We start from the raw sequence: 25425 nt of genomic DNA, 5'->3' as shown, positions 1-25425 counted from the left end.
TGGCTTATTTAAATCTTGGCAGGGTTCATCATATGATAAAAAGAAGAAATGCCACTTTACTGAATCATCCCCAATCACAGAATAGTTATACTAGGATTTTTTTTTTCTACAAAGATCTTTAATAAAAGAAAACTTTTCCTCTGACAGTGTTCCTGCATTATTACTCTCTCTCCCACACACACACATCCTGCTCGTTATATAGTGGGCACTTGACTCTACAGTTCTCTACAGGAGCAAAACTGCTGTATCAGGTATTCTCTTTTATATGAAGGAAACAAAACCATCACACAATGCATGCATGTGCAGACTGACTAACTCCTGTAATTCTGCACAGTACAGACTCCAGACTGTAGCTGTAAATGAGTTTGTGTGTGCTGCACCAATCTGCCTGATTAAATGGGAAGCAGTGAAATCAGAGCCATGGTGTTCATCCGTTTTGGTTTCCCCACAAACTCAGGTACAAAAAAATAATATAGGCTCCACTATATATTCAAAATTCTGATTTAACCAAAGCATAAACTTCAGTTTGAGCAATGTCTTGAAGACATGTTAGAAGGACACAGACTAATCACAGAGGGCCTATAATGTGATCAACACACAAAACACAGGAGCACTGAAACCTAAATCCCTGTAGTAACCTGATATTAAAGCTAAACCTTGTTATGGTCAGTCATGAACGTGCATTCCTGCACAGAAACGACATCAGGCGCGCACTGTTCCTCAGTCCTCGTCGGAACAAAGAAGACGTGGACGAGGCTGTTTTGATCCAAGGTGGAGGAGGGTGGGCGGAGGGTGGAGGAGGTCCAGAGCATCACTTACAGGATGGAGGACCATCTAGGATTTCTCTCCTCTTATTTCTGGCTACTAAATGCAATGACGTCACCCTGGGCTGCAAAGGGGGCGTGGTCTGAACACAGTGACAGCCATGATTGACAGCCTGGCTCAGTGATTAAAGGCACATGGGTGCAACAAGAGGATGCTGGGAATAAATTTGAGAGAGCGAAACCTGAAATCTATGATATCATTTTTCAAGTGCTGTTATTGCAAAGAACGATTAGTAACAAAATGCATGACAAAAGCACAAACACAGTACCACTAAAATACAAAGATAATCAAGTCACATGTGATAAATCATCTCACAGTTTAATCCTGCTGATCATAGAAGATATCAGGATGTTGAAGAGAGGTATTTATATTTAACCATTTCCTAAAGATTTGCAACATTCTTGTAATATTCCACAAGAAAATGGTGCCTTTGAGTTCATTGATATTGTGTTTGATACGTTAAGGCTGCTTCATCAGAATATTTCTGCAGAGACTAATTCTTACAGCTTCCATAGTATTCTCTGGAAGGTGGCTAGAGGCTAATCAATATTTATAAATTTCTATTCCAACACCTTAGTTGACTTTTAATAACTACTTTATGGGTGATTTTTGATCACTGATTTAACCATGATAATTTTTCTATGAAATTTCATGGCCCCAATCATAATCAGCCAATCAATGATGTATTCATTGTAGGCTGGCTAACTGTCGGCCATAAACTGAATGCAGTGAATTGTATAAATCTATTGTACACCTGGAGTCCCATATCAGTATTTTATTGATACCAACCATCCTGTAAACTTAAGTTTTCGACACTATAATACTTTTGCTGCACCTTTCTAAAATTAACGTGTCATAGTTTTTTAATTTTGTTTTGTTTTCCTGCTGATTCTGAGCCATCAGTGACATGTCAAGACGTGTCCAAGCCTCCACATGAGCTCAGGCAGCGGGCCTGTAGGACTGTAGTGTCTCTTTAAAAGGCGATCCCATGCACAGAATCCAGGGGGCCGGCCCTTGATCGACTTGCATGCGTTTGTGTGTATGCGCGCGCGCGTGTATGTGTGTGTGTGTGTGTGTGTGTGTGTGTGTGTGTGTGTGTGTGTGTGTGTGGAGAGATACAGTAGTAACCCAGAGTGAGGTGGCAGTCTTATTCCACATCGACACTGACTTGCCGTCCATGCATCTTATCTGCCTCCACATCGGCTGAGCGCACTTGAGGAGCGAAAGAAGAAAAGAGTCAAGATGGCATCGGGAAGTGGCTGTGGACAATCCGGGATCTAGTTCTATCCGTTTTTTCTTTCTTTTTGTTTGTTTGTTTCGTTGCTTTGCACCACGAAGCGCAAGTGACTGGCCGTGCAAGGTATTTGATTTAAAGTGTTCAGAGGGGGATGAGAGGTTTGAGCACTTTCTCCAGCAGCGGTCTCCACAAGGTGGATCAGAGCTCTGCAGCACTGACGGGACTGTGTGCGTTATTATGAATGTAGGGAAGCTCACACAGCCAGCAGCTTCATTTAACCGTCTTTGGTATTTAAGAAAGAGTGCTTCACTGAGGGCTCTGTGCTAGACTGCCCATTGATCTGTTGTGTTTAACACAGCTCTACGTGTGGCTGCATTTATTCTTTATGTCATCAACAGGCGTGAATAACTAAGTTGCTGTTTTCTCTGTTGGGACTTCGCTGGTGTGAAATAGCAACAAAGGACGGGAACGCGCATTCATGGGACGCGATTTTGACAGCTCTTCGTCTCTGGCCTTTTAACTTTATCACCTGGCTGGACTGGAGCAGGAGACAATGGCTGAGGCTCCGCTGGCCGATCCACTCCCGGACCTGGACGTGGTCATCGACCCGGACTTTGAGCCCCAGAAGCGGCCCAGATCTTGCACCTGGCCACTGCCACGGCCGGACTCCAACGCTGTGAAGCCCGAGAGCAATGACACTGATATTATCCCCGAGGAGGAGGATGATGAAGAGGACAATGCCACTCCGACGGCCGTAAGTGTCAATGGCTCCGGCGTGGCCGCAGAGGACCAGAGCAGCAACAGCCCTATCGCCGACTGTGCGCTCTCCTCGCCCGGCCAGGAGAGCGGAGGCTCCCCGCTCTCCACGCACTCTCCGACGGCCACCTCCGGAGCGCTTACCCCCAGCAGCCTGGCTGCTCAGCAGACCCCGAGGAAAGCGTCCTCCCGTCGGAACGCCTGGGGGAACCTGTCCTACGCCGACCTTATAACCAAAGCCATTGAAAGCGCGCCGGACAAGAGACTGACCCTGTCTCAGATTTATGACTGGATGGTCAGATCCATCCCCTACTTCAAAGACAAAGGCGACAGCAACAGCTCTGCAGGATGGAAGGTAAGCAATGCCCCCCCCATCAAAACAAAAACAAAAAGCATGTGGCTTGTAAACCCACTGACGTACACAGACACTCACACGCACCCATTTACGCCAAAGCGATCCTATTTTTTACGAGCGACTATTTTTAAAGTCTGGCCCTCATTACGGCTCCCATTATCATTCTAATGGGAATTACAGATCAGACAGAAAATGCCATGAAAATCATGAGGGGGAGGGGGGGGGGGGGTCACATTAAGGGGGTTATTTACGATTATTAATCGCGTTAAAATCCGTGAGGGCTGGTGATCCACACATAATCCATGACCAAAGTCTGATATCCTGCCGTTATTCCCTGACATTTAACAGACGAATGCGAATTTGCATCAGATGCATATCTCCAGTCTTTCCTTTTCTTTTCTCATAGCATTTCTGATGGTGCATAATCTGCTTCCAAGGCTAAAGCCAAAGTCACATGCGTGGACTTACAACAAACAGGAACGCTGCAACCGGTTTGTCTGGAAAACAGGGTGGCCTATTTTGGGTGATGCAATTCTGTTTAAGACTCTCAGAGAATTTTACAATTACATAAGACAGTTTTCTGAGCAGCAGCTAATCCATTAATAGGAGAAAGAGCTGAATGTAAACAAAGCAATGTAATACCACATGGGAACATGTGAGTGCTGACCAGGCCTCATTCCTTCATGCACCTCCTCACACAATGAATCCAGTGCACTTACAGGTCTTGTGTTTTTGAATAGTGATACGCTACTTTGAATGATTCATATCTTCTTTCCTCTGTTTTTATTAAGAAACCAAATTTCCGCCCGGCTACTGTAACCACAGAGGCATTGGCTTGTTTGCTTTTTGTTATGTAAACCTTGCCAGGCTTGTGTCAGCCTCTTGGGTCAGGTAGGCGACTGCCAAGGTTGCTGATCCTGCCATGGGGGAATTACATAACTGCTGTGTTGCCATGAGTTTAGGTGAGGTGTTTAAGGTAAAGCTTATTTTACAGTCGCCCAAAAGACATATGGGGACCACGAAAGAAGACTGATAGGGAGTGGCAGAAGGTCAGAGATCAGAGCTTAATAACCAATCAGAAATCAAAGGACCTGTCCCACAGGGTGTGGAGCCTATAAGCCATATTTTGTCTGGGCTTCTCAAGTATTGTTATGTGATATGGTCCAGTGAAGGGGAATGAGGAGGTTGTGGGTGTAACCCCACCAAGTCAAGGCCAGGTTCACCATCACCATGCAGGGCTGTTACTCCTGGAATTTCGAGCATGAGGATCAGGCTGTTGGGGGTTTAGTGTTACGCGTGGTCTGTCAATAAAAGTGGACTGTAGCTGACAGCTAATGCTTTTTTTTTTTTTTTTTTTTGAAGAAGAAGAAGAAACTTTCTATTGCCGAATCAACTCTGTTTGTTTGACTTTTTCTGAAAAACACAATTGACACATCACAAAATTGAAATGAAGTTAACTAGTGGAACGAACTCACATTTTTCTCCGGTGATACATCTCTGGACAAGCAGGTTCCTCTGCATTTAAGGCCTTTATGTGTCACAGGCCACAGTCAGGTTTTAGCCCATGAAACCAAAGCTGCTTTTCAGAGCCAGGTGTTCTGAAGGCTACCTCTACGCACAGTCCCATTGCTCTCCATTTCACTCCCAGAGACTCTTAGGTTTCACCTCCACACAGAGCCGGGTTTGAACACCTACAGTTTCATGCAGCCAGGGCACCTTTGTTGAGGAGATTTGCTGTGCAAATCCGAGTAATCCCACTGGGTTTCTCTCCCAGGTTCCCACTTACGTCATTCTGCTTCATATCTTTGTCAGTTAACCATTAGCCTTGGTAAAAGTGGGTTGGAGCAGCCAAGCATAACACTAGGAGATCTTTTATTACCTTAGATTGTCTTTAATCGGGTAAAGCCACTGGATATACTTGAAACAGTAACATACTGAACTCTGCATGCAGAAGGGTGCATACAATATTAAATATTACTTTATATACAGTCTGCGTAAGGGCTGGGTTCCAATCTTTTTTGTACTGAATGAAATATTCTTGTGAGTTTCATGTAGTAAGCCACATTCTGAAATAAATTAGTCATAGAAAAGAAAAAAAAATCAAATTAAAATCACTCTGGTTGTGTGAGTGTAAACTGCTGGGTTGGATTGCTCAGTCTTTTTTGGTGTCCTGAATCATACCAGTATGTGCGGGGAGTTTTCCAGCTGAAGTTCCGTCCTGGAGCTGCTGAAATGTGTGCCAAGCAAAGCTCTGGTATGGCGGGGGAGTGATGGACAGCATCTCAAAATAGCACCTGTAAACACGTCTGTTAACTCTGAGTGTGTGCGTCTATCATTTGTGTGTCTTCGCATAATTGAAGGAAAGATTAGGTGTACCTGTGTGTGTGTGTGTGTCTGTGTGTGTGTGTATTTCTGGCTGCACTGAACCTTGTGCTCTAGTGTTACTTAACCCTGCTCTAACAGGCCCTCTTTTCCCAGCAGCTGCCCATCATAGGCCAAGACCTAGTTATGTCACAGCGACTCTCCAAGCACACACACACACACACATACACACATGCTGTATATGATATTCTCACACACTCACATTCATGGGACATACAGTTCTCTCTGCCTCAAAAGAATTTTGCCGCTTTAGTGTCCATTAATGTTTTAAACCTGCCATACATTCCCACACAGACTTGCCCAGACATAGGCGACATGCGCCCGGTCATGTCTGGGCTTATCACCAGGGTTCCTGACTGAGTCCCTGCTGCAGCGCTTTATTTATACTGCAGTCTTAAATTAGTTTGACTTATTAGAATAATTCAATTATTTAATCTTTAAGACCCATGGGGTTGCAGTGAGCAGTGTTTATTGTCAATTTGAGGTTGTTGTTTAACACTTACATCAGTCTTAATGCCCTCTTATAATTGCAGGCTGTTTGCAGGTACTTTATGTTCATCTAAAACCACAAGTCAGCGAGTAATGACCACAAGAGTTAGAGACACCTTTCCACTCATCACAGAGTCCAAAAAATAGAGCTTCACCCCAGCGCAACATCCACGAACACTGACACAGTCACTCAGAGGCCACCACCCAAAACACCGCACATTCCCCAATCTGATTTTGTCTGCAGGCGTATGGAAAACAGTCCCTCGTCAGCCCACTGGCCATGATCATTACCATTTTAATGGCCTTGCAAGCTGAAAGTGTTGATACTGTGGGACTGAAATTATTCATCGTTCCAATCAGAGCGGGACACAGTTCACAAAAGGGAAGGGGTTGAAAAGAAAAAAAAAAAGAACACAACATTAGTCCTTTCATTCGCTGTCCATCAATGCATAGTGATATTAGCTTTCTGGGGGCAGTTAGAGCCCAGTGTCAGCCGTAGATGTTATTACAGGGTTATGCTGGTGGGAGCTGGAATGCAAATTTGCAATCCCTCAGTCAGGTTTAAGTCTATATGAGATGAATGGCTATGAAGAAAATTCTTATAATACAGTGTAAAATATTATAGGTGGGAATGAGGGGCTTTCTGTAAATGTGTGTGTGTGCCTTCAGGTACTCAGAACGCAATCAGGAGGCCTCTCAGAATGAGTGGGCACTGTGCCAAACTGAAGGAGCTGAAGCAAAAAGGCAATAAAAAGGGGCGAGTATGGGGGGTGGGGATGTGTGAAGGGGCCTGAAGACAGTGGAGGTTGGGGGGGGTGGGGGGGTGGGGGGGGGGGGGGGGGGGGGGGGGGGGCATAGGGAGTAAATTAACAAGCTTTACTCCAAATTGGTGTATTACAACTGCCCTCTGGCTGTGACTCCCAACAGAGGGGTTTGAGGGTGTGTGAGGGTAAAGGGGTGATGGGTTATGGGAAGCCACCAGCTCTAGGCACCCCTCCAAGTCTGATCCGTGTCAGAGCAGTTGACCTCTGTGTGGCGGAAAACCCCCAGGCTCCACTCTGGTTCAATTTCCATTCACATTCATTTTTTGCTTTCAGTGCCATAAAGAATTGTTGGACAAAAGTATGTGAACAGTGGAATATTACACCCATATGTGGTTTGTAAACATCTAATTTACAAATCATGAGTATTAACGCGTTGCGTCACCCTTCTGTGAAAACTTGAAGCAGGAAATAATATGCTCCAAACTGTTACCACAAATTTGGAAGCATAGTCTTCCTTAAATATACTTCAATATTGTATAACCTATATAGATATATAGCTACACCTATCTGCATTCTTGCAGAGAGTCAGATGAAAAGAGTCACTTTACTCTCGTCTTTGTACGGTAAATGAGAATCTAGTATGAGCACTTAGTTTGATCAGCTCTCTGCCCTTGTTTGGAGTCCATGAGCTAAGCTAAGCTTGTGCATCTGGAATCATTTCTTTCCTCTCACACTTCCCAAGGAAGCAAATGAGCAATTAATAAAATTATATTTACCACAGATTCACTTTAGGCAAAAAATTATTTCAACTGATGTGTCCAACCACTTTTGGCCACCCAATAAATACAGCAGGCCCTTCCTTTTTCTTTTTTCTCTGCCCCTCACTATGTGTCCATCTTTCTGTGGAATTGGAAACACCTTTTATCATAATTAGCCTGATCTTTGAAACATACAAACATAAAGCAATCTAGCAAAATGTTGTTGTCTCCTATGTGCTTGTATAAACAATCTGTATTCTCCTCCTTTGTGCAAGTCTTAAAAAACAAGAGAAAAAGAAAGAAAAGCAGGTTTTTGTTTTTCTTTTATAGGTTTCCCATCACTTCCTGCATCCTTACCACCCCGGCCATGCCACACTCTGCATGATCTTGCCTCCTCAAAGACAATTCTGAATTATTAAATGTGCTCAGGATGAATTCAGATCACTGTATTAATTTTTAAGAAACATGTTCTTGGCTAAAGGCTAACCCTTTTTTACAGTTTCAGGCTCTCTTTCATCACTCAAATGCCTCTTTTTCACTCTGGTGTCTTTGCACTCCCTCATCCTCTCCCTCATTATTTTTCTGCCATCTCCCTCATTTGTCTGCATGTAAAACACAAGCGAAAAAAAGTCGCCTCTATGTAGCTTGCCACAGCTCCAGAACTTCTGAAATCTTTAGTGAGCTCTAATGAATGGAGATAAATCTTGGGCCTCTCCTCTCGTTTCACACCATACTCCCTGGATGCCTTCATGTCTTTTTGGGGCCATCATGGTAACACTGCAGCACTTTTTTGTGACTCTATGGCCACAGTCATTGTTGCTGCATTGAAAACATGCACATTGTTAATTAAATGAACAGTCGTAAAACCTTGATGCGATCCAGCCGCGCCACATAGTTGAAAGCAGATTTCAAAGACGCTTCTGAATTGCTCAACATGGTGATGATAGTTGAAGGCTGACAGGTCACCACACTTATATGTCTTTTGTGTGTCTGCGTTTGTTAAACAGAAACACGCGCGCGCACACACACACACACACAGCTAAACCCGAAACCAGCTGCCTTTACATGCCCTGCCCTTGATATCATCTAAAATACAAACACTTGTGTCTCACACGCTGATTATGTGCTGAAGATGTGGGCTGGATTTAGACTGGCATGTGTGCTGCGACTGTCAACTCTTTAGCCCAGCTCCTGTACATTGTGTCCTTGCAGGGTATAATTTGTTCAAGTACTTTGTTCTGCTGCCATGTTTCTGGAATTGCTGGAGTTAGTTGAGTAGAATGATATGCCTGAATATGAGGCTCCAACCAACAAAATCTTAGCTTTTCTCAGCACAAGATAGATTACAGCCAGCCTGGTGCTCTCCAACTCCCTTTACACTTCACTTCACTTATAGCATAGTAATTTATAACTTTCCTTGATACTTGAAGTAAGATTTTGTTTCATTATTTGGATAGAGCCAGCCTGGCTGTTTCTCCATGTACTGTATCATCTCTTTATGTCAGGCTAAGCTAACTTGGGAAACAGCTTTATGTTAACCATAAAATGTTTTATCAATCTCTTTATTTACTCTTCCCTTTAACACATTATATTTGTTCTCTTTGCGTGTTTTTAGGCAGCAGTGGTGAATAGCTAGTGCGTTATCCGCTTTTATTAAAAATGTGGCAGTAACCAAAAAAAAAAAAAGAAAAGTAAAAGCTCTCAGAAAAAATGTCACATTTCAATTAATAAATTTACTCGCAACAATGAGCAGCTCTGGCTATGCTGATGCTGTCATAAAAAATCTCAAGTGGAATTTTCCCAGCGGATTAATTTATCTTCAGCAAGCTTCATGAGCTATAATGTTTCAGTATCTTTGCAGAACCTGTGGAATTACTCATATTTCTAATGCTGCTTCCTAAACATCTTCTTACTGTGAAACAGATGCTCAGTAGTTTATACAACATGAGATTACACTGATCACAAAGCCTCTATCATAATAGAAATACCCTCAAAATACAAAACGGTGTTCAGGGATTTCTGTTCTAGACACCAAGAACAGACACTCGTCAAACTGACTCATTGTGATTATGATTTGTTGTTGACCATGACCTTTGACCTCTCTGGTGAAAAGTTAAGCAAAGAGCACCTTTTTCCAATAGAATCAATAAATTATCCAGAGTGGAACAGCTGTCGTTTGTGAGCAAGAATACAGAAACACCAGTCTGGCTGGTTTTCCAAGACATTCTATCTTTCCTCATTGGAAAAATAAATAATACATTCAGAAACCAGTAATTACACACTTTCCGCAGTCAGGTTTGCTTTGTCTAAATAACATATCTCAACAAATATACACATGTGAAACAAGCATGTTTATAGGTTAAAAACACACTCATAGTGTTTGCACAAATTCTCAATTTTGTCTGAGCAACTACAGTTAGTTGTATCCCCAAAGCTCCTGTGTTAATTAAACACGCATCTCAAACCGCTTTCCTCAAACATACAGAGATATTTCAAATATTTGAATAGTCGGTCCTCACAGAGCTCTAATGAGTCTTTTCTGTGCACTCATTACACAATAAATATGTAGGAATAGGTTGAAATTTGGGGAAATAGGTTTATTTGTTCTGTGTAATAATTATAGCAGCCTAAAACTTAGTTAAGCATAAAGACTAGAAAGAATTCTATTGGTTCATGAAACAAAAAGTTCACAAATTCACATGTAACATCTCCTTAAGTCATCCATACAAACAATGTGAAAATCCTGCGCTGTTTTAGGCCAATTATGTGGCCTACTGAGCCAACAGTTAAGATGTCAATTAGTGAACTTTATAGGGGCTGGCAAACGTTATGTTCAGACAGCAGAGAAGGCGCCTTTGGGAGTGTAGAATACAGTTAATGACAGGTGACTTAAATGCCCTCAGCTATTGTATGCATGTGGGTGTGTGTGTTTAATATGTGTGTATGCTTAAAGGCATCCATACTTGTGCAGGCAGGAAGAAGGAGGGGAAGTGTTGTGACTTGTTTGTCTCCATAGCAATTGATAAGTTGTCAAGCAGGTGGGGGAATGACTCGCAGTTTGGCTGACAGCTGATAACAGAGTGACCCACTGAACGCATCTACCCTCCCCCCGTCCTTGTGCACACACACACACACACACACAGTCAGACATATCAATCATTCTGGCCTTGCTTCTCAGTTTCTCCGATAACCACATTGCTAGAGTGGGCCCCTTGCCTCTCTGCCTCCTCCGCCTCTGTAATCGACTCCAGCTACCACACACACACACACACACACCAACATATGTGTCAGTGTGTTTGTCCTATACAACACACTGTTGTATATGTTGTGTGAGCTGTCCAGCCTAGCTTTCATACTTGATTAACTGTGGCTGTTCTGATTTTTCTTGAGTGATGGAGAAGCAGGTGCTAGTCTGAGTATCACCCATGCCCCCCCATCATCTAAACTCGGTCAACATTCATTTTGCTCGTCACTGATTTGAAATGATCATTTCAGAATTTGGATCGCCAGTGTGACTCCTGGCTTTTAAACTTTAATTTGTTTTGTTCTGAGCCTGTCTCTTCCAATTACACCACTCTCTCCATCTGGCATCACTGAGTCTGCAAAGGCCAGGCTGAGCTACTGCTCCTGATTAACATTTCATTTACTCCAATAAAGCTTTGTGATGGAGATTGAGACAGAGGAAGAGGAGAGATAGGGAATGAAGACTGGGGGGGGGTGACAAAGTGAATGGCTGCTGATATGTCATGGAGTAAAAATCACACTCACAAGTGTTTCTATGCCCCCCCCTCCCCATCTCTCACCCTTGATCCACACATATCCTTCCTTCTCAGTCTCAGGGTTGGAATGCGTCTAAAAAAGGATTCATTAGATTAAGAATTTTGGAAACAGAACTACAGAAAATTGAGCTAACTTTGTGTGTGTTAGCAACAAGGAATCACACACTCCTTTCCTTTCAAAAGCTGCAGAATTTAATTGCTTGTGTATATAGTGAACAACAGCAAGCTCCAAAATATTTATTTCTACCATTATTTCTTACCTTGTTTGCAAAGTGTTGCGCCCTTTCTTTACGAAAGAATAAATAAGATGTAATTTAGATTCTTCAAGATATTCAATTTAGCACTTTTAAAATAAGTAGGACCAATAATATATGAAATTAGCTTGATTCAAATATAAATTTGCCATCCTGTCTTTCCCAATATAACACAAAATAATTCAACTTCCTCAATCAGAAAGTATTTTTTTTTTAAGCCAGTGATGCAGAGAAGAAACAGGCAAGCAGAAGTTGGTTCCCCCGCCTAACTGAACAGAGTCACTGCAGTCACACGGTTTGCACCTTAACAGCTGCTTCAGTGTGGCTTTTTTACATTTTGGATTTAGATAGGTCTTTCTAAGGAAAAATCCTGCAGCACACAGGAAAATTATTGCATTTTTGCTTCTGTGAGAAATTAACTCAGACCTGTAGAGTGAGCATGAGCAGTAATGGCCAAAATGGAGGAAAAAAGGCACGGCATGCTCCATTGAGCACTCGAAATTTTGTTTAAAAACTAACTTCAGCACCATCAAAGATGCTGAACGATGAATTCATTATTCAGCGTAAAAAAAGTTTTAAATGGTGATTTAAAATTTTTTTAATTTATTAAATCCAATCGGATTTAGTTTCGCATGGAAAAAAAAAAAGAAAGTCAAGTGGATTCCCACAGTCTGCGGTGATAAAAAGTTAAACTTTTCTGATGTGCACTTTCGCATGCTGTGTGAGCTCAAGGTTATGCAGGTGGAAGCACTCCAACCACAGAGGCGGCACTCCCAGATTTGATAAGCAAAGATTGAGAGTGCCATCCAGCAGCCAACCTGCCAGCCACCTGTTCAACCCACAGGCTTCCTATGTGGACACAAGTCTACCTTGACTCTTTGAAGTACTATAGGTGAGACTCACATGGGCAAAGTGTGTCAGTTTCTCGTGTGACTTGCACAGCTCGAGACATGTTGTTGTACAAATGCTTGGCTCCTCCATGCATCATTAGAACAAGGGAATTATGTTTTCAGCTCTTTCTGGACATCTGATAATAGTTCCCATTATATCCACACAGCAAAGTTTGGCAGAAAACATTGTGTATGTGTATGTGTATGTGTGTGTGTGTGTGTGTGTGTTCACGTGCGTGTGTCCGTTTGTATGTTTCTGCCTGCACACAACTCCTCCTCAGATGTTTTGTGTAGCTGCTGGTTCAGAGTCTATTGCATTTCTCAGTCTCGAGGTCCCTCACACAGCAGCCTCTTAGTACTAATCCCACTCTTCGTGAAGTCACAAATGTGGGCCTGGACTCAAACATCGTTTGTGTGTGTGTGTGTGTGTGTGTGTGTGTGTGCGGAGGTGGGTTATTGTGGGATGAAGCAAACCATTGTTGAGCCTGGTTGAGCCACTGAACACAGAAACAGAAAGACAAGGCTGATGGCAACAGCTGAAGTTACATCAAAGAGTGTGTGCGTTAGCACGTGCATGTGTGTGTTTGTGTGTGTGTGTGTGTGTGTGTGGGGTGATGTGTTAATTTCTGTGTATGTGTACAGCTGATCACAATCCTTTCTCTTTTATATAACTGCAAAAGGGAAAAAGCTTTGTGTGTATTGTGTAATTTACACTTTTCAAATGTAGGCTGATCAGATGTGAAAATGTGGAAAGGTTTTAGGGTTTTCTTTGTCTGCTTGCATGAGAGACAACAACCATGTTACAGGGTTAGGGTTAGGGTCCCTCCTTAAAAGTTAGACTCCATCTGTTTTCGGGCACTGGATCCATAATCTATTGCAGCCACTCAACATATTTTGGTCAGATCTTGCCATTTCGTTTATCATGTTAATATTTTTAACAGCTACTGGATATGTTGTTCCAGCTTTCTGTACAAGATTCTCAGAGAAGTTACTGATACCATTAGCTGCTTTTTATGATGTCTTATAGCAGTTTTCCAGCTTGTAATAAAGCACTATAGATGTCAGGAGTCCTCATTTGGGTAGTATCACCGTATCTAAAACGTATGAGAGAATTAAGTAATAAATGACCTTTTATCTGTACAAGAGCTTCCATATTTTCTGTCTCTTGTCATTTTGGGTCAAAAACTAGGCCAAGTTGCAACCCAGGTCAGGAGGTTTCTGCGGATTTCAGGAGCTGGGCCTCTTCATTTTTACCTTCCTCTGACCTTATCTGTTATCATTTATGAGACGTAGACAAACCTTTGTGTTTGCACACCTGGATTTTATAAGGGAGAGTGGGGGAGTGGGAGGGAACGATAAGGGTCTGAAAATATCCCTACAGGGCACAGCAGCAGTAGATACTGGTCGATCATAATAAGTCCCTATGTCTTTGCTGACTATGCACAAACTGACTCAACCTTTAGCCAGTTTTTTCCCCAGACAATTTTGACTGGGAGAACCTTAACAGCCATTGAGCTGACAGAAGAACCTTTCAAATGAATTCAGGTCTTTTGAGGCTGAGATTGAGAGTGTGGAGTTGGTGAAATCTGACTCCAGAGTTGAGGGCTTGGGCACATTTACCTTAAGATGACAAAGAGAAAGTTTAAAACTTGACTGCTGACCCAGTAACCCAGAGAGGAAGATTTCTGTATGATCTTTCACCCACAAACCAATAGATTATTCCTCTTCCATCTTCTTTTACATATTCTGCTGTGCTGAAATTCAAAATGAGTGTGTTGCATTTGAAGGGAAGGTCTAAAACATAGATGCTACACTGAGGATATGAGACCAAGGTTACCATGTCATATCCTTGGAGCAAGTGGACATGTATGAAAGGGAAAATCAAAAGGCCAGCCTGTACCAAAAGTTTCGTCCTTGTCTTCTTTAAAACTTGCATTTGATCTGGGACCTATTGTCTTTCTTATTATTAATATATATAATCCATTACTTTTTGTTCCTCTCTGGTTGTCCGTCTCTCACCACATGCCATGTTTTTTTTATCTGATTAGAGTAGCTGGGCAGATAGAATACTCTGAGTGTGTCTGTGTGTGTGTCTGAGTATGAGTCTGTGCATTTCATTGTTTATGGGGGCATGAAATCGCTCCAAAGCCCCAAGGCCCACTGGGCACCGCTCTACTCAGACACAGAGCTTTCCTCTCAGTTTTACACACAAACACTGTTTCCCTCTCCATCAGTTTTTCTTTTATCTGTAACCTTTGTGGTGGTGTTTGTAATCGTTATAGGTGAATGCATGTGTGATTCCTCTCTACTTGTAGCTAATCCCTCTGTTCCCACGGTGACCTTCATCCTGACCAAGGAGGCATCTGTCCATCAATCATTTAGTCCCTCAGTGCTGCTGGGGAGAGTAACCGATATCCAGAGATACTGACCTCAAGACCTGGAGGGTCACAAAATGGCTCCATGGCAAGGACAAAACAAGTGCACAGATAAACATGCCTGCACACTGAGAGGGAGTATGCACACGCAGAGTACATAGTAAGCACGGTTTGGACTAATACGCACTGAAGCAGCACACAGCCAGGGAGACATTCTCTAGTACATAATTCTTCCATACTCTGCCCTAGGCATGGGAATGTTGAGGAGCCCTGATAAAATGAGGGCTTTGTGCTTGCTGTGAATATATAGGCTTGTACATGTGCAGTACTGTACACACAGTGGGCTGGGCTAATAATGCTGGGGAAAGCCCTGGCCTCAGCTGTTGTTGTCCTCCCCCAGAGAGAGCCTCACTTTCCCTGCACACACACACACACACACACACACACACACACACACACACACTTTTGCTTCTAGGGGGCTTTGGGTCACCATGACATATGAAGACTTAAAGCAAGTGAGAGCAAGAGTTGAGTGGAATGAAGTAGCCCCCCTTGCCCTGTCTCCCCGTGATTGTCTCCACCTACTCAGTTTTCCCTCCTTTTCTTCTGTCATCCTTTTGACTTATTGGTGTGGCGGGGGGAAGGGTGAGTACAGTGTTGGAGCTCATGTGATCTGGCTACAGAATCAAGTGAGCAGATGCTATGTGCTGTCCCACCCAGTTACACAATTACTACTACTTAGTCACCTATGTAAAAGACTACACACCATGGACAGCTATACCAGAGAGTTAATGACAAATATGAAATCCAACTTTAAACGCTGAAACCTTGGTTATTTACAAACATCTGTTGATATATTTTCAATCTCCTTTGCCCTTCCGTGCAGTTTTTTTGCATCCCAGTCCTGAGATATTGGAGCAAGCTTAATCTAAAAATATGCAGGAAAAAGAATTTGAATTAAAACATCAGTCTCTTTTTTTCTTTATAACAGTCATTACAGCACCAGCAACTGCTACAGCTCAAAAAGACATGTTAAGACTACTTCTTTGTTGATTGTCAAAAGACATAGTGGCAAAGGATGAAATAAAGCAACTCTAATTGGAAAGGCAGATTGAACACAAAAAAGCAAGTCATCAAGTGGCCAGAGAGATTAAAATTTACTGTGAAACAATTATTCTACTGTGCTGTCGACTTCAATAGGTGAACAGCTGATGTTCTTGACACTGGAAGGATGGAAATTGTTTTCATCCATGACGATGCTTATCTCACAGAAGTTGTGTTATGTGTTATGTGACAAATGGAAAAAGAAAGATGGACAGAAAGGTCAAATCTCGCTTATTTTCTCACCTCCACCCACTTGGTCTTACACAGTGTGAAATGGTGGTGTTGACAGATTGTCAGGTTTTTGAAAGTCGCAAAAAGTCACAGATGTGTCCCTTTCAATTCCAATGGGGGGGATCAAGGGCATTTCTAACAGGTATAACGTCTCGCTCGTAGCTCCTTTACAACCTTAGACTCAACCTGAACATACTCTGGTGTGGCCCCAGCACTTGTTTTACCATGAGAGTGCTCTGCGATAATAGGACGTTCAGCAGGAGGGTCACACCAGCCCCTCCACTCCTCTCACTTTCACAATGCAGTATAATTATCCCAGACCCCTCACTCTGGAGAGAGCTTAGCAAGTTGAGTGCTGCTCGTGTTTTTTGTTTCAAGTAGACGGGTCAATATTGGTCAGGAATCCATTTTCATATGAGCACTTGAGTCACTGTGTGAATTATTCATGAAGACTCATCACTCCTGATTGGCTGAGCTGACCGCTGAAAAATGAGGGCAGTTGTGGGGGCGTCAGGTGGCGGTGGGCATGTATGGACCACCAGAATGCAGCAGACCTGTGCTGATCACTATATCCTCAGGGGGTAGATTGTTGATTATTGCTGTGCCGTGACATCACCGTGTGGTTAAAAAGCTTTCAGTCTGATTAGTGTACAGCGCATATTTGAATGTGTGTGTGCACTATGATGTGTGAGCCTGATACAAATCTGGTGCAGAGGAGGGGATTTGCATGTGACTGTATATTAACTGCTATACGTGGTGTGACTCTGTGCATGCACATGTACACGTGTTTAAATGTGTCTCTGCACATCTATTGATTCAGACAATATGTTGTCGCTGGGCACCATATTGTGCCTTTTTGCCTTCTCTCTCCTTTCCATAATCCATCATTTCCAGAGTGTTGGCTCTGTAGTTGGAGCTGTATAAGCCTCAATCTCTTTAAATATGGGTTAGTGTGCCTCACACTGCCTGCCCCCCCTCCCCTCACCCATACTTTTTCCTTTGCTCTGCTTTTCTAGACTTTTATATTGTGCGTCTTTCCTTCCTTTCCTGTTTTTTGCCATCACAGCAAAACGATGGCATGGCGTGCAATAGGAACAGAACTGAATAGAATACAATACAATAGAGATATACTACAGTGCTTACACAAGCTCTCTCTCTTAGAGCCTGGGGTTAGTTGGCTGCAGGTTTAACTTTCCATTTCGCTTGTTTCCAGGGATGCCCTCATCCTCTTTGTGGTGGCATCACACTGTCAGAAGTGTGTGTGTGTGAGTGTGTGTCTGTGTCTGTTGAGCATTTTTGCAGGTGAAAGCTATCTCACTAAGCTTCAGGCTGTGTTTTGATGAGCTCAGTGTTTCTCCTGTCAGTGTCAGACATTATACAGTATCCTGTATACTTTTATTGATTACTTTATCTGGCACAAGGTAAGCTAAATATATGTGCATTTTGTGTCTTACTTTTAGGAGAATAACAATATAGACAACAGATAGAAAAGTCAATTTCAGCTCCCTGCTTCATAAGGGGATTATGAGGTTTAGTGCTGAATAAGCACTCGGTTAAACAAGTAAGGTTGCAACAGCTGCGTTCAAAGGAAACTATAAAACATAAAAAAAGTTGACAGTTAAGGATTTCAGCATTTTTTTGTACAAACCATTAAACCAACTTCAAGTTCAAATGAAAGCCACTAAAGTCTTTCTTAATGAAGTGATGTCAGGACAGTGTCAATCAAGCGGTGACTTCCCAAACTCAGAATAGGCTAGACTGTATTTCGGGCCTGGAAAGGAGAAAGGACAAATATGGGCCACTAATCCACTCTTTAACATTAGCCAGTATTAGCCACTCATCTGTGTACATTTGTAGCACCATAAGACAGTGTGAGAAGAAACAAGGAAGCAGTAGCCGTTTATTTTTGTCTGTCTGAGCCACATTTTGCCACCGCACATTGCCTTTCTATTTTTTGTCTCTCAGCCTCAAACTCTCCCGCATCTGTCTCTTTCTTTTGCTCATTTTCTGTGACTCTCATCTGTCAAGCTCAGCCTTTCTCTCTCTGTCTCTCTCATTCTCTCTGACCCTGTGTGATTACTGAAAACTGTATGGAGACAGTGCAAGAGCTCCGCAGAGAGCAGCCGATGCCATTGGCTGGCTGGCTCTCCACCCCCACTCGTGATTGGCCCCAGGCCTCAACGTAGGATTCAATCAGCTGGGTGGAAGTCTATGTAGGTCAGTGTGTAGCGATGTGAGCCTTCTCTCTTTCTGTTCCCCTCCTCCACTACCACGGTTTGGTGAACCGGCTGTTGTGTTAATTGGCCATGTTCCAACTTTCAAACCCAGAGACACTTGAGACAAGAACGAAAAGAGGGAATAAAGCAGGGAGGTTAAAAGAGGAAGGGAAGTTGGAGGATGGAGGATGCAAGGGGGAGGAGAAGGAAGCGGGGAGAGTGTATGTGGGGGAAGGGACTGATTTAACATGGAGAATGCCCTGTTGCACTCAACGCTGCAATAGTACAGTGTGCTCGTCACACACACACACTGTACAAACAGACAGCTGATGGCAAACATAGCAGAGGAGGTTATTTATTTTATCTCTATTTAAATATGGAGAGAAGGAGAAGGCTGAAAAAGGGAGTGTACCATGAATAAAGGTGGTATAGAAAAGGGAACAAGGGAAAGAGATTGATTCTTCTGTCTCTGACCCTGCGTGTGCGTGTGTGTTGCGTTTCCAAGCTGCTGGCTCTTCAGAGAGACACTGATCACAGGGCACCATCCCAGAGTTACCAACCACAAACAACTTAGACAGAGAATCATTTGGTTATCTAACGTGCTAGGATGTGACTTTGTGGACACAGTAAACCCAGTGATACACGCAGCAATCCTGCCTCAGCTCCACGTCCTATTCCAGCTTTTGAGACGAGTGCACTGCCCGAGGAGAAGCCTGTTTGACGTTGCTGTGTACTCGACTACACCAGTGAATAATTCACACTAACCCAAATTCTTCTACCGTTCTTACTCTACCCCTAAGTGCTCCCACATACACACACGCTGCAACACACACACAAACACACACACACACACTCTCAAGCACCCCTTGTAAGTGGTGCTCCCTAGGCGTTGCCCATAGTAGTCTAACCCAGACAAGCAGACTGTGAAAAGCAGACAAAATAAAGTCTTGTACACTTCACTTTACTAGTCCCTCTGCACCCATGTCTGTCTGCACATCTAACATTAAAAGCACCCTGCAGCAGTTTGTGTTCTTTGCTGCCCTCCTTCTCCATGTCTGCCTGTCTCTTTATCTACACATTTCACCCTTTACACCTGCCTGCATTTTATGTTATTAGGAGCCCATCGTTTCATACAGTAACAGGGAGTGCATTGTAGATGCAGCCCCGCCCACGAGGTAAAGCACATTCCTGCCTGTCTGGTTTTCTCGATTTCCTTTGAAAAATCTTGTCTCCTTGGTCTCTGCCTACGTCGTGCTCTGCCCCAGCTTTGAACTTATTATGTCGTACGAAGGAAACTTTTCCCCACCCTTCCACAATCTCTCTCAAACACACACACACTCTCTCTCTCTCCCTGGGTGACTTTACCCCCGACTTTACCCTCCTACTCAGCCAGCCACTGACCCACTTAGTGTGGAATAGTGCTGCAGACAGACAGCAGGCTTTTTTTCTTCAGGGCACTCTGGGAAAACTGAAGACAACTAAAGATGGGATGCATACAGTCAGCTTTGGTGCCATTAACAGTCCCATACAAGTTGGTCCAGTAATGTCATCACTTCATACCTCTATTGACTGTTTGTTCTGGCTTTTCTAATGTAAGTTACATAAGGAGTATTGTGCGAACATTTCAGGAAGTACACTTATCCACTTGCTTGCACTGGATTAGATGGCACTGATATGACTTTCATGCCTGTCCACTGAATTTGAAGCTACAGCCAGCAACTAGTTAGCTTAACTGAAAGCAGCAGGAAACTCTTGACTGTACTATAACATTGAGGTGACTTCACTGAGTCCATAAAATCCACTAAACTGAAAAATCACACTTATGCAGTTGTTTTTGGGATCAAACATGATGTTATATGAATTAGTGAATTTTACAGGAGGTGATTAGGTTTTGTTTCCAGTCTTTATGCAAAGCTAAGCTAACATGAGAGAGACTGCTGTCCGCTTTCCTTTAATTCATCTCAATTTTGAACTGCTCCTTTAAAATCTAGCTTCTCATGCTTCTCAGCAACACTCCCAAGAAGGCACACACCCAGTGAAGCACGTAAGGGGTATAAATGAGACCACATCATGAGACACATCATGAAGTCTCATCATTATAAACCACGACTATTAATTATAACAGAAATGGCACATGTGGCTTCAGGAAGTCACATCACAGAAAGCAAGGCACACAGACATCATCTAAACTTACAACATAAGGGAACAGCCATGGCAAGGTCAGCTCTTTTTTCCTCTTGATCTCGTGATCTGTCAAGCAGGCGACAGACCAACCGATACCACAACTTCCCTTAGTCTCTGGTTATTTCAGTCAGCTTGAGGCCTGTGGAGGTTTACTGAACAGGCACTGCCATGACTTGGGCAAGGTCAGCATGTGAGTTCAGAGGAGTAAAAGTCATAAGTTGGGTTTCGCACTGACATTGCACATTTGGACACCCATACCCAGTTGGGATGAGTGAAAGTATGTGTGCATTTGTATGTGGGGTTTTTTGTTGTTGTTGTTTGTTTGTTTGTTGTTGTTTTTTTAGCACGTGGGAGCTGCTATCAGAGAGAGGCCACCTGAAAAGCCTGTCAGCACACCCTTTCACCCTTATTTTTTTCTCTCTCCGCTCTTCCTTACTTCTCACTTTTTCCCTCTTTGGTTTACGAGGCCTTCACTCACAAGCTCCAAACGATTATAAAACACACCCTTTCAGAAGCACTGAGCCCTACCACTTTGCCGTCACCTCACAATGTGCATATATGTGTGAAATCAAGCATCTGAGCATTTGAGATTTCACACTTTCTGCCCACTCTGCCTCCACAGAGAAAGAAAACTAGTGGAGGAAAAATTAAGGGAGATATGTTTTGATGAGAGTTGAAGGGGAGGCAGATTGAGTGATTGCTACTAACCAGCAGAGACAGAGAGAGAGAGAGGGTGAAAGAGCCAGATAGCAGAGGTTTGGCCCACAGCCAGCTAGTGTCACCATACAGCTTTTGTGTGGGGAGTTGACTTAGAAAGGACCTTTCAGAGAGGGAGAGAAGGGAGAGGAAGATGACAAAAAAAAATAAATAAAAAATACAGAAATGGTCCATGAGAGAATGTCAGAGCAAGAAGAGCAGGGACAAAATAGGAGACAAATCATCACAAAAGGGGAGTAAAAAGGGAGAGGCCAGGCAAATAATGAGAAAAGAGAAATATGAGGAACGGGAGGAGGGCTAAACCCTGAGAGAGACTCATTCATGAGTCTATACATTAGATTTAAGAGATCAGACCACCAGTGCACTGCTTGTTTGTATCGCCATTCATCCTGCTTAACACACCTATACTCTTAGTTTAGCGTGGAAAGGCTCTCAGAGAAACTTCCATTCACACGCAGACATGCATTTAGGCCTTTTTCTGTTTTGCCCCAGGTGAAGTCTGGGGAAGTGCACTTATGTCACCATGTCACTAGCTCTGTAATGCTGTCAGCCACAGTGTAGATGAGGTGATAACCTGCCTCTCTGAGACCTTCATTTCTACATCATGCCAACATACATGCATGCACCTCCATCTCAAAACAACCACTAAAGCTAGATTTAAATATAGCAGTGGCTGAATAAAGAAATCTTTACTTGTGGTAGCCACTCAAGCACAAATACACACTACACACACAGAAGGGGTAGCTGTGCGGTTGCCAGTGGTCTATTAATAGCGGGGTAATATAAATAACAGAGTGCTGCATGTGGGGAAAAGAGCTCCTCTGGAGGGAGGGTGAGGTGACGTGGTGGGGAGGGGACACTGGGATTCATGAGGGGCCACTGTTCACCTGACTGTGTGTCTGTGTGCGTATCCTCATGGGGGTCTTCAACACGTCAACTTTATGTAAGGAAATACCAGCCTGACCTGTGAAAATTTGTAAGTGTGTTTGTCAGTGAGCGTGTGTTCGTGTGTATTGTCATGTATGAAGCAGAGGACTAAGCTGTGAGCGCTTGAGAGAGTTGGGACAAAGAGAAGGGCAAGGGAAAGCAGAAGAGGGCCCCTTAACGTCCCCACTGAACCCTCTCCTCTCAACAAACTGGGGCCCTGATGCCCATAGTCATACCCCAGAATAACCCCCCATAGCATAGGGGTATTTAGGTTCATGCTGCACATGGACCCAAAGTAAATAATGAGACCTGATAACAATATACAATCTGCTTGGACTCTGCTAATGAAATTCCAGTGGAGTCGTCATGGCATTGAAGTTCTTTTCAAGCAGTGAGGGCAGACAGGAAGGGTGTTGAGTTTAGCCAAGCAATGAAAAATAATGATACCTTTCAATGTATGAAGATAAATAATGAGTTTAATTTGCCTCACAGCTGATTTCATAAAAGAAACAGCTAGGTTTGCAAGTAGTGAAGATTGCAGAGGTTGCACATTTTTGCAGAGAAAGAAAGAAAGGTGAAGAGTGGGCGAATGAGAAGTGGAGGAGCGGTAGGTCCCTTTGGGCAAAGATACATATTTTGTAAATTTATTGCAGTCTGTCTCATAACCTTTTCTAGCAAACCCTCTCTCTCCCCCAGACTTCCTTTCACCATCCTCTTATTATTCTTTAAAAAAAATAAAAAATAAAAAAACTACAAAATGCCATTAAATCACCTTACTGCTACAAAACAGTGATGTGGAAACACATCCTATAAATAACGGGGTGTTTATCATTTTTGTTCTCAAACATTGAGATGTAAGAGCGAAAGTAAAGTAGAAAAGCCAAGAAGCACATAAGAAAGTGGGCTGCTGTTATGTGCTGCTCAGAGCACCCTCCTACGTTTGTGGTTTTAAGTCTCTGTTTAGAGTTCATGTCCTGTCTCAAACAACCACACACACACACACAAACACAGAGATGGAAATGGGGTTTAGTTTTAAGTCCTGTACTTTTTTTATTGAATCCACAAAATTTTTTTAAGGTTTTATGTGTCTGGGATGAAAAAAATGGCAAATCTTTGAATATACTGGTCTGCATCATGTCAAAAGCAAACTTAATTAAGTGCATTTATAGGTAATTGATTCTAAATATGGCAAGGTAAGGAGATCAAAAGTCATACAAACTTGAGGAAAGAATCAATAAACAAGAGGCAAAACATGTGGTCATGTACAACGGCAGCTGAATTAAAACGAGGAGGACGTGCAGGTTTGAGCTGACACAGCAGAGTCAAATTTGCTCGCACAACTACGTCATTGTCATCTCCTTTGACAATGATTAATAAGCTTAACAGAAACGAGCTCCACACGCACACATGCTCACACACAAGCAGACCTGTATAAACAAAAGCTTGGGTGATTATGTTTGCTCGTGCACACACACAAACACAAGCTCCCTCGCTGTGATGTACACATGTAATCAGGCATAATCATATTGGACACACAAGCACGCTCAAACAGAGACTGGTGAACTGGGTTATGCGGTCATGAAACAATAGCTCTGCTCTAGAAACAGGGATTTCAAAGGATACTCGTCTTTTATCCTCACACGGCATGAGATCAGATTTGCAGGATATGATGCAATAAAGAGAAGTGAGGGGACAAGCACATGAGATGGAAACAGGGGTCGAGCAAAGAAGAGATCAAGTCTGAGGAGGAGACTTGACTTCTTCCCTTTTTTTTTTTTTATGTTTTGCCCCTCGGCTACTGCGCTCTACTACTGCTTGTCACAGGCAAACCAATTTTGTGAAATTCCAACCCTCCAGAGACAAATTTTGTGTTAAGTGTATATGCAGAAATGGTAAGATAAGAGTGGAGGCAAACTACTGCTCTTTCCTTTTGTCTCAGACAGGAAATCATGTGACTTCTCAAAGGGGCAGGGTCTAGGGGTGCTGGGGAAGAGGCTCACTGTTGCTGGGAAAAACTATCCAAAGATGTGTGTATGTGGAGAGTTGGTGTGTGATTTAACTGTGTGTGTGTGTGTGTGTGTGTCAGCTGTTGGGTGTTTGCTTTGCAAAGGTTGTAGAATCTCACCCCATGCTAAAACTCACACACATAAAAATACACAGTCAGGACACACATACACGGTGCAGTGTACCTCCACCGCAATCCCCATCCCTCTCCCCTCTCTCCAGCTGCTCAGCTGGTGTGTAGGAGGAGGAGAGCCGGTGGGCCTAAAAGTGCTTACATCAGCAGAGAATGAGGGGCACACAGCCACACACACACAAGAGAGAGACACTTCCTAGAGGCAAGGTGCTGAGCAAATCAAGTAAGGCAAGGCAAGTTCAACTGACCAAAACCTGAGAGAAACATGGACAGACTGAAAGAAAAGTTTGCTTCTAATTTACTCTAGCTGAAAGTGCTACTGAAAATAACATTTAACAAAAAATAAACTAAATAAGATAAAAAAAAAAACAACTGTAGCCTCATACACCATGTCTAATTCCTCTAGTTTGGTCCATAAAGTCTGCCAGTCAGAAAAAAATCTCTTGTATCAAGTCTATTAGCAAGATTATTTTAACTATTTAAAACTATCCAAACTGTCTGTCCCCTTTTCTATCTTCCTGTCTGCCTGTGTCTTGTCAGTAAACTGAGTTGACAGTGGACACTTCGGGAACAAATTTTATTGTTACACTTTGTTTACTCTTCAAGATAAGTTTGGCTGATCTGAGGATGTGTTTAAAAACTGTCTGAACATCTGACTGCTTGTTCATGTTTCTAGCCACGTCAGATGTCTTTCCCAGCTATTAACTTGGTCCTTGACTTCAGGGAATGAGAAGCCTGAACTAAGAAAATCAAAAATCTAGTCACAATAAACCAGAATTATCTTTAAAATGTGTGTTTCATGGTATAACATATGGTAAAAATCGGTGGCCTCTATCTGTGTGTGTGTGTGTGTGTGTGTACTGTATCTGTTTTTAGCACCATTAGAGCGAAGAGCCGTATGAACATCAGCGGGGCCCCGACACTAATCCCAACCAGACATGAAATCTAGTGCTGCACAAAAACTCAAAACATACACACACACATACAACAAGAAACAGCATGTTGCTACTTCCAAACAATTGAACTCAAACTAGATTTGTCACCT

At 42.9% G+C, this 25425-nt stretch overlaps 1 protein-coding gene across 4 annotated transcripts in view; it reads left to right on the top strand.

The window, feature by feature from the left end:
* Positions 1–1949: 1949 nt before the first annotated feature.
* Positions 1950–25425, top strand: part of foxo3b (forkhead box O3b) — a 38218-nt gene continuing 14742 nt past the window's right edge. The window contains exons 1-2 of one of the 4 annotated variants that reach the window (XM_029495778.1): positions 1950–2185; positions 2516–3173. In XM_029495778.1, coding sequence (XP_029351638.1) covers positions 2616–3173 — 558 coding nt within the window. In that variant the 5' untranslated portion in view covers positions 1950–2185; positions 2516–2615. Of the gene's footprint in view, positions 3174–25425 lie in introns of all 4 variants that reach the window. The other 3 variants (XM_029495776.1, XM_029495777.1, XM_029495775.1) reach the window with 3 other exon arrangements.

The sequence above is a fragment of the Echeneis naucrates genome, chromosome 24 (assembly GCF_900963305.1).
Source record: "Echeneis naucrates chromosome 24, fEcheNa1.1, whole genome shotgun sequence".
Classification (NCBI taxonomy): Eukaryota; Metazoa; Chordata; class Actinopteri; order Carangiformes; family Echeneidae; genus Echeneis; species Echeneis naucrates.
The sequence above is the reverse complement of the archived record's forward strand: the minus strand, read 5'-3'. Positions and strand labels throughout refer to the sequence as shown.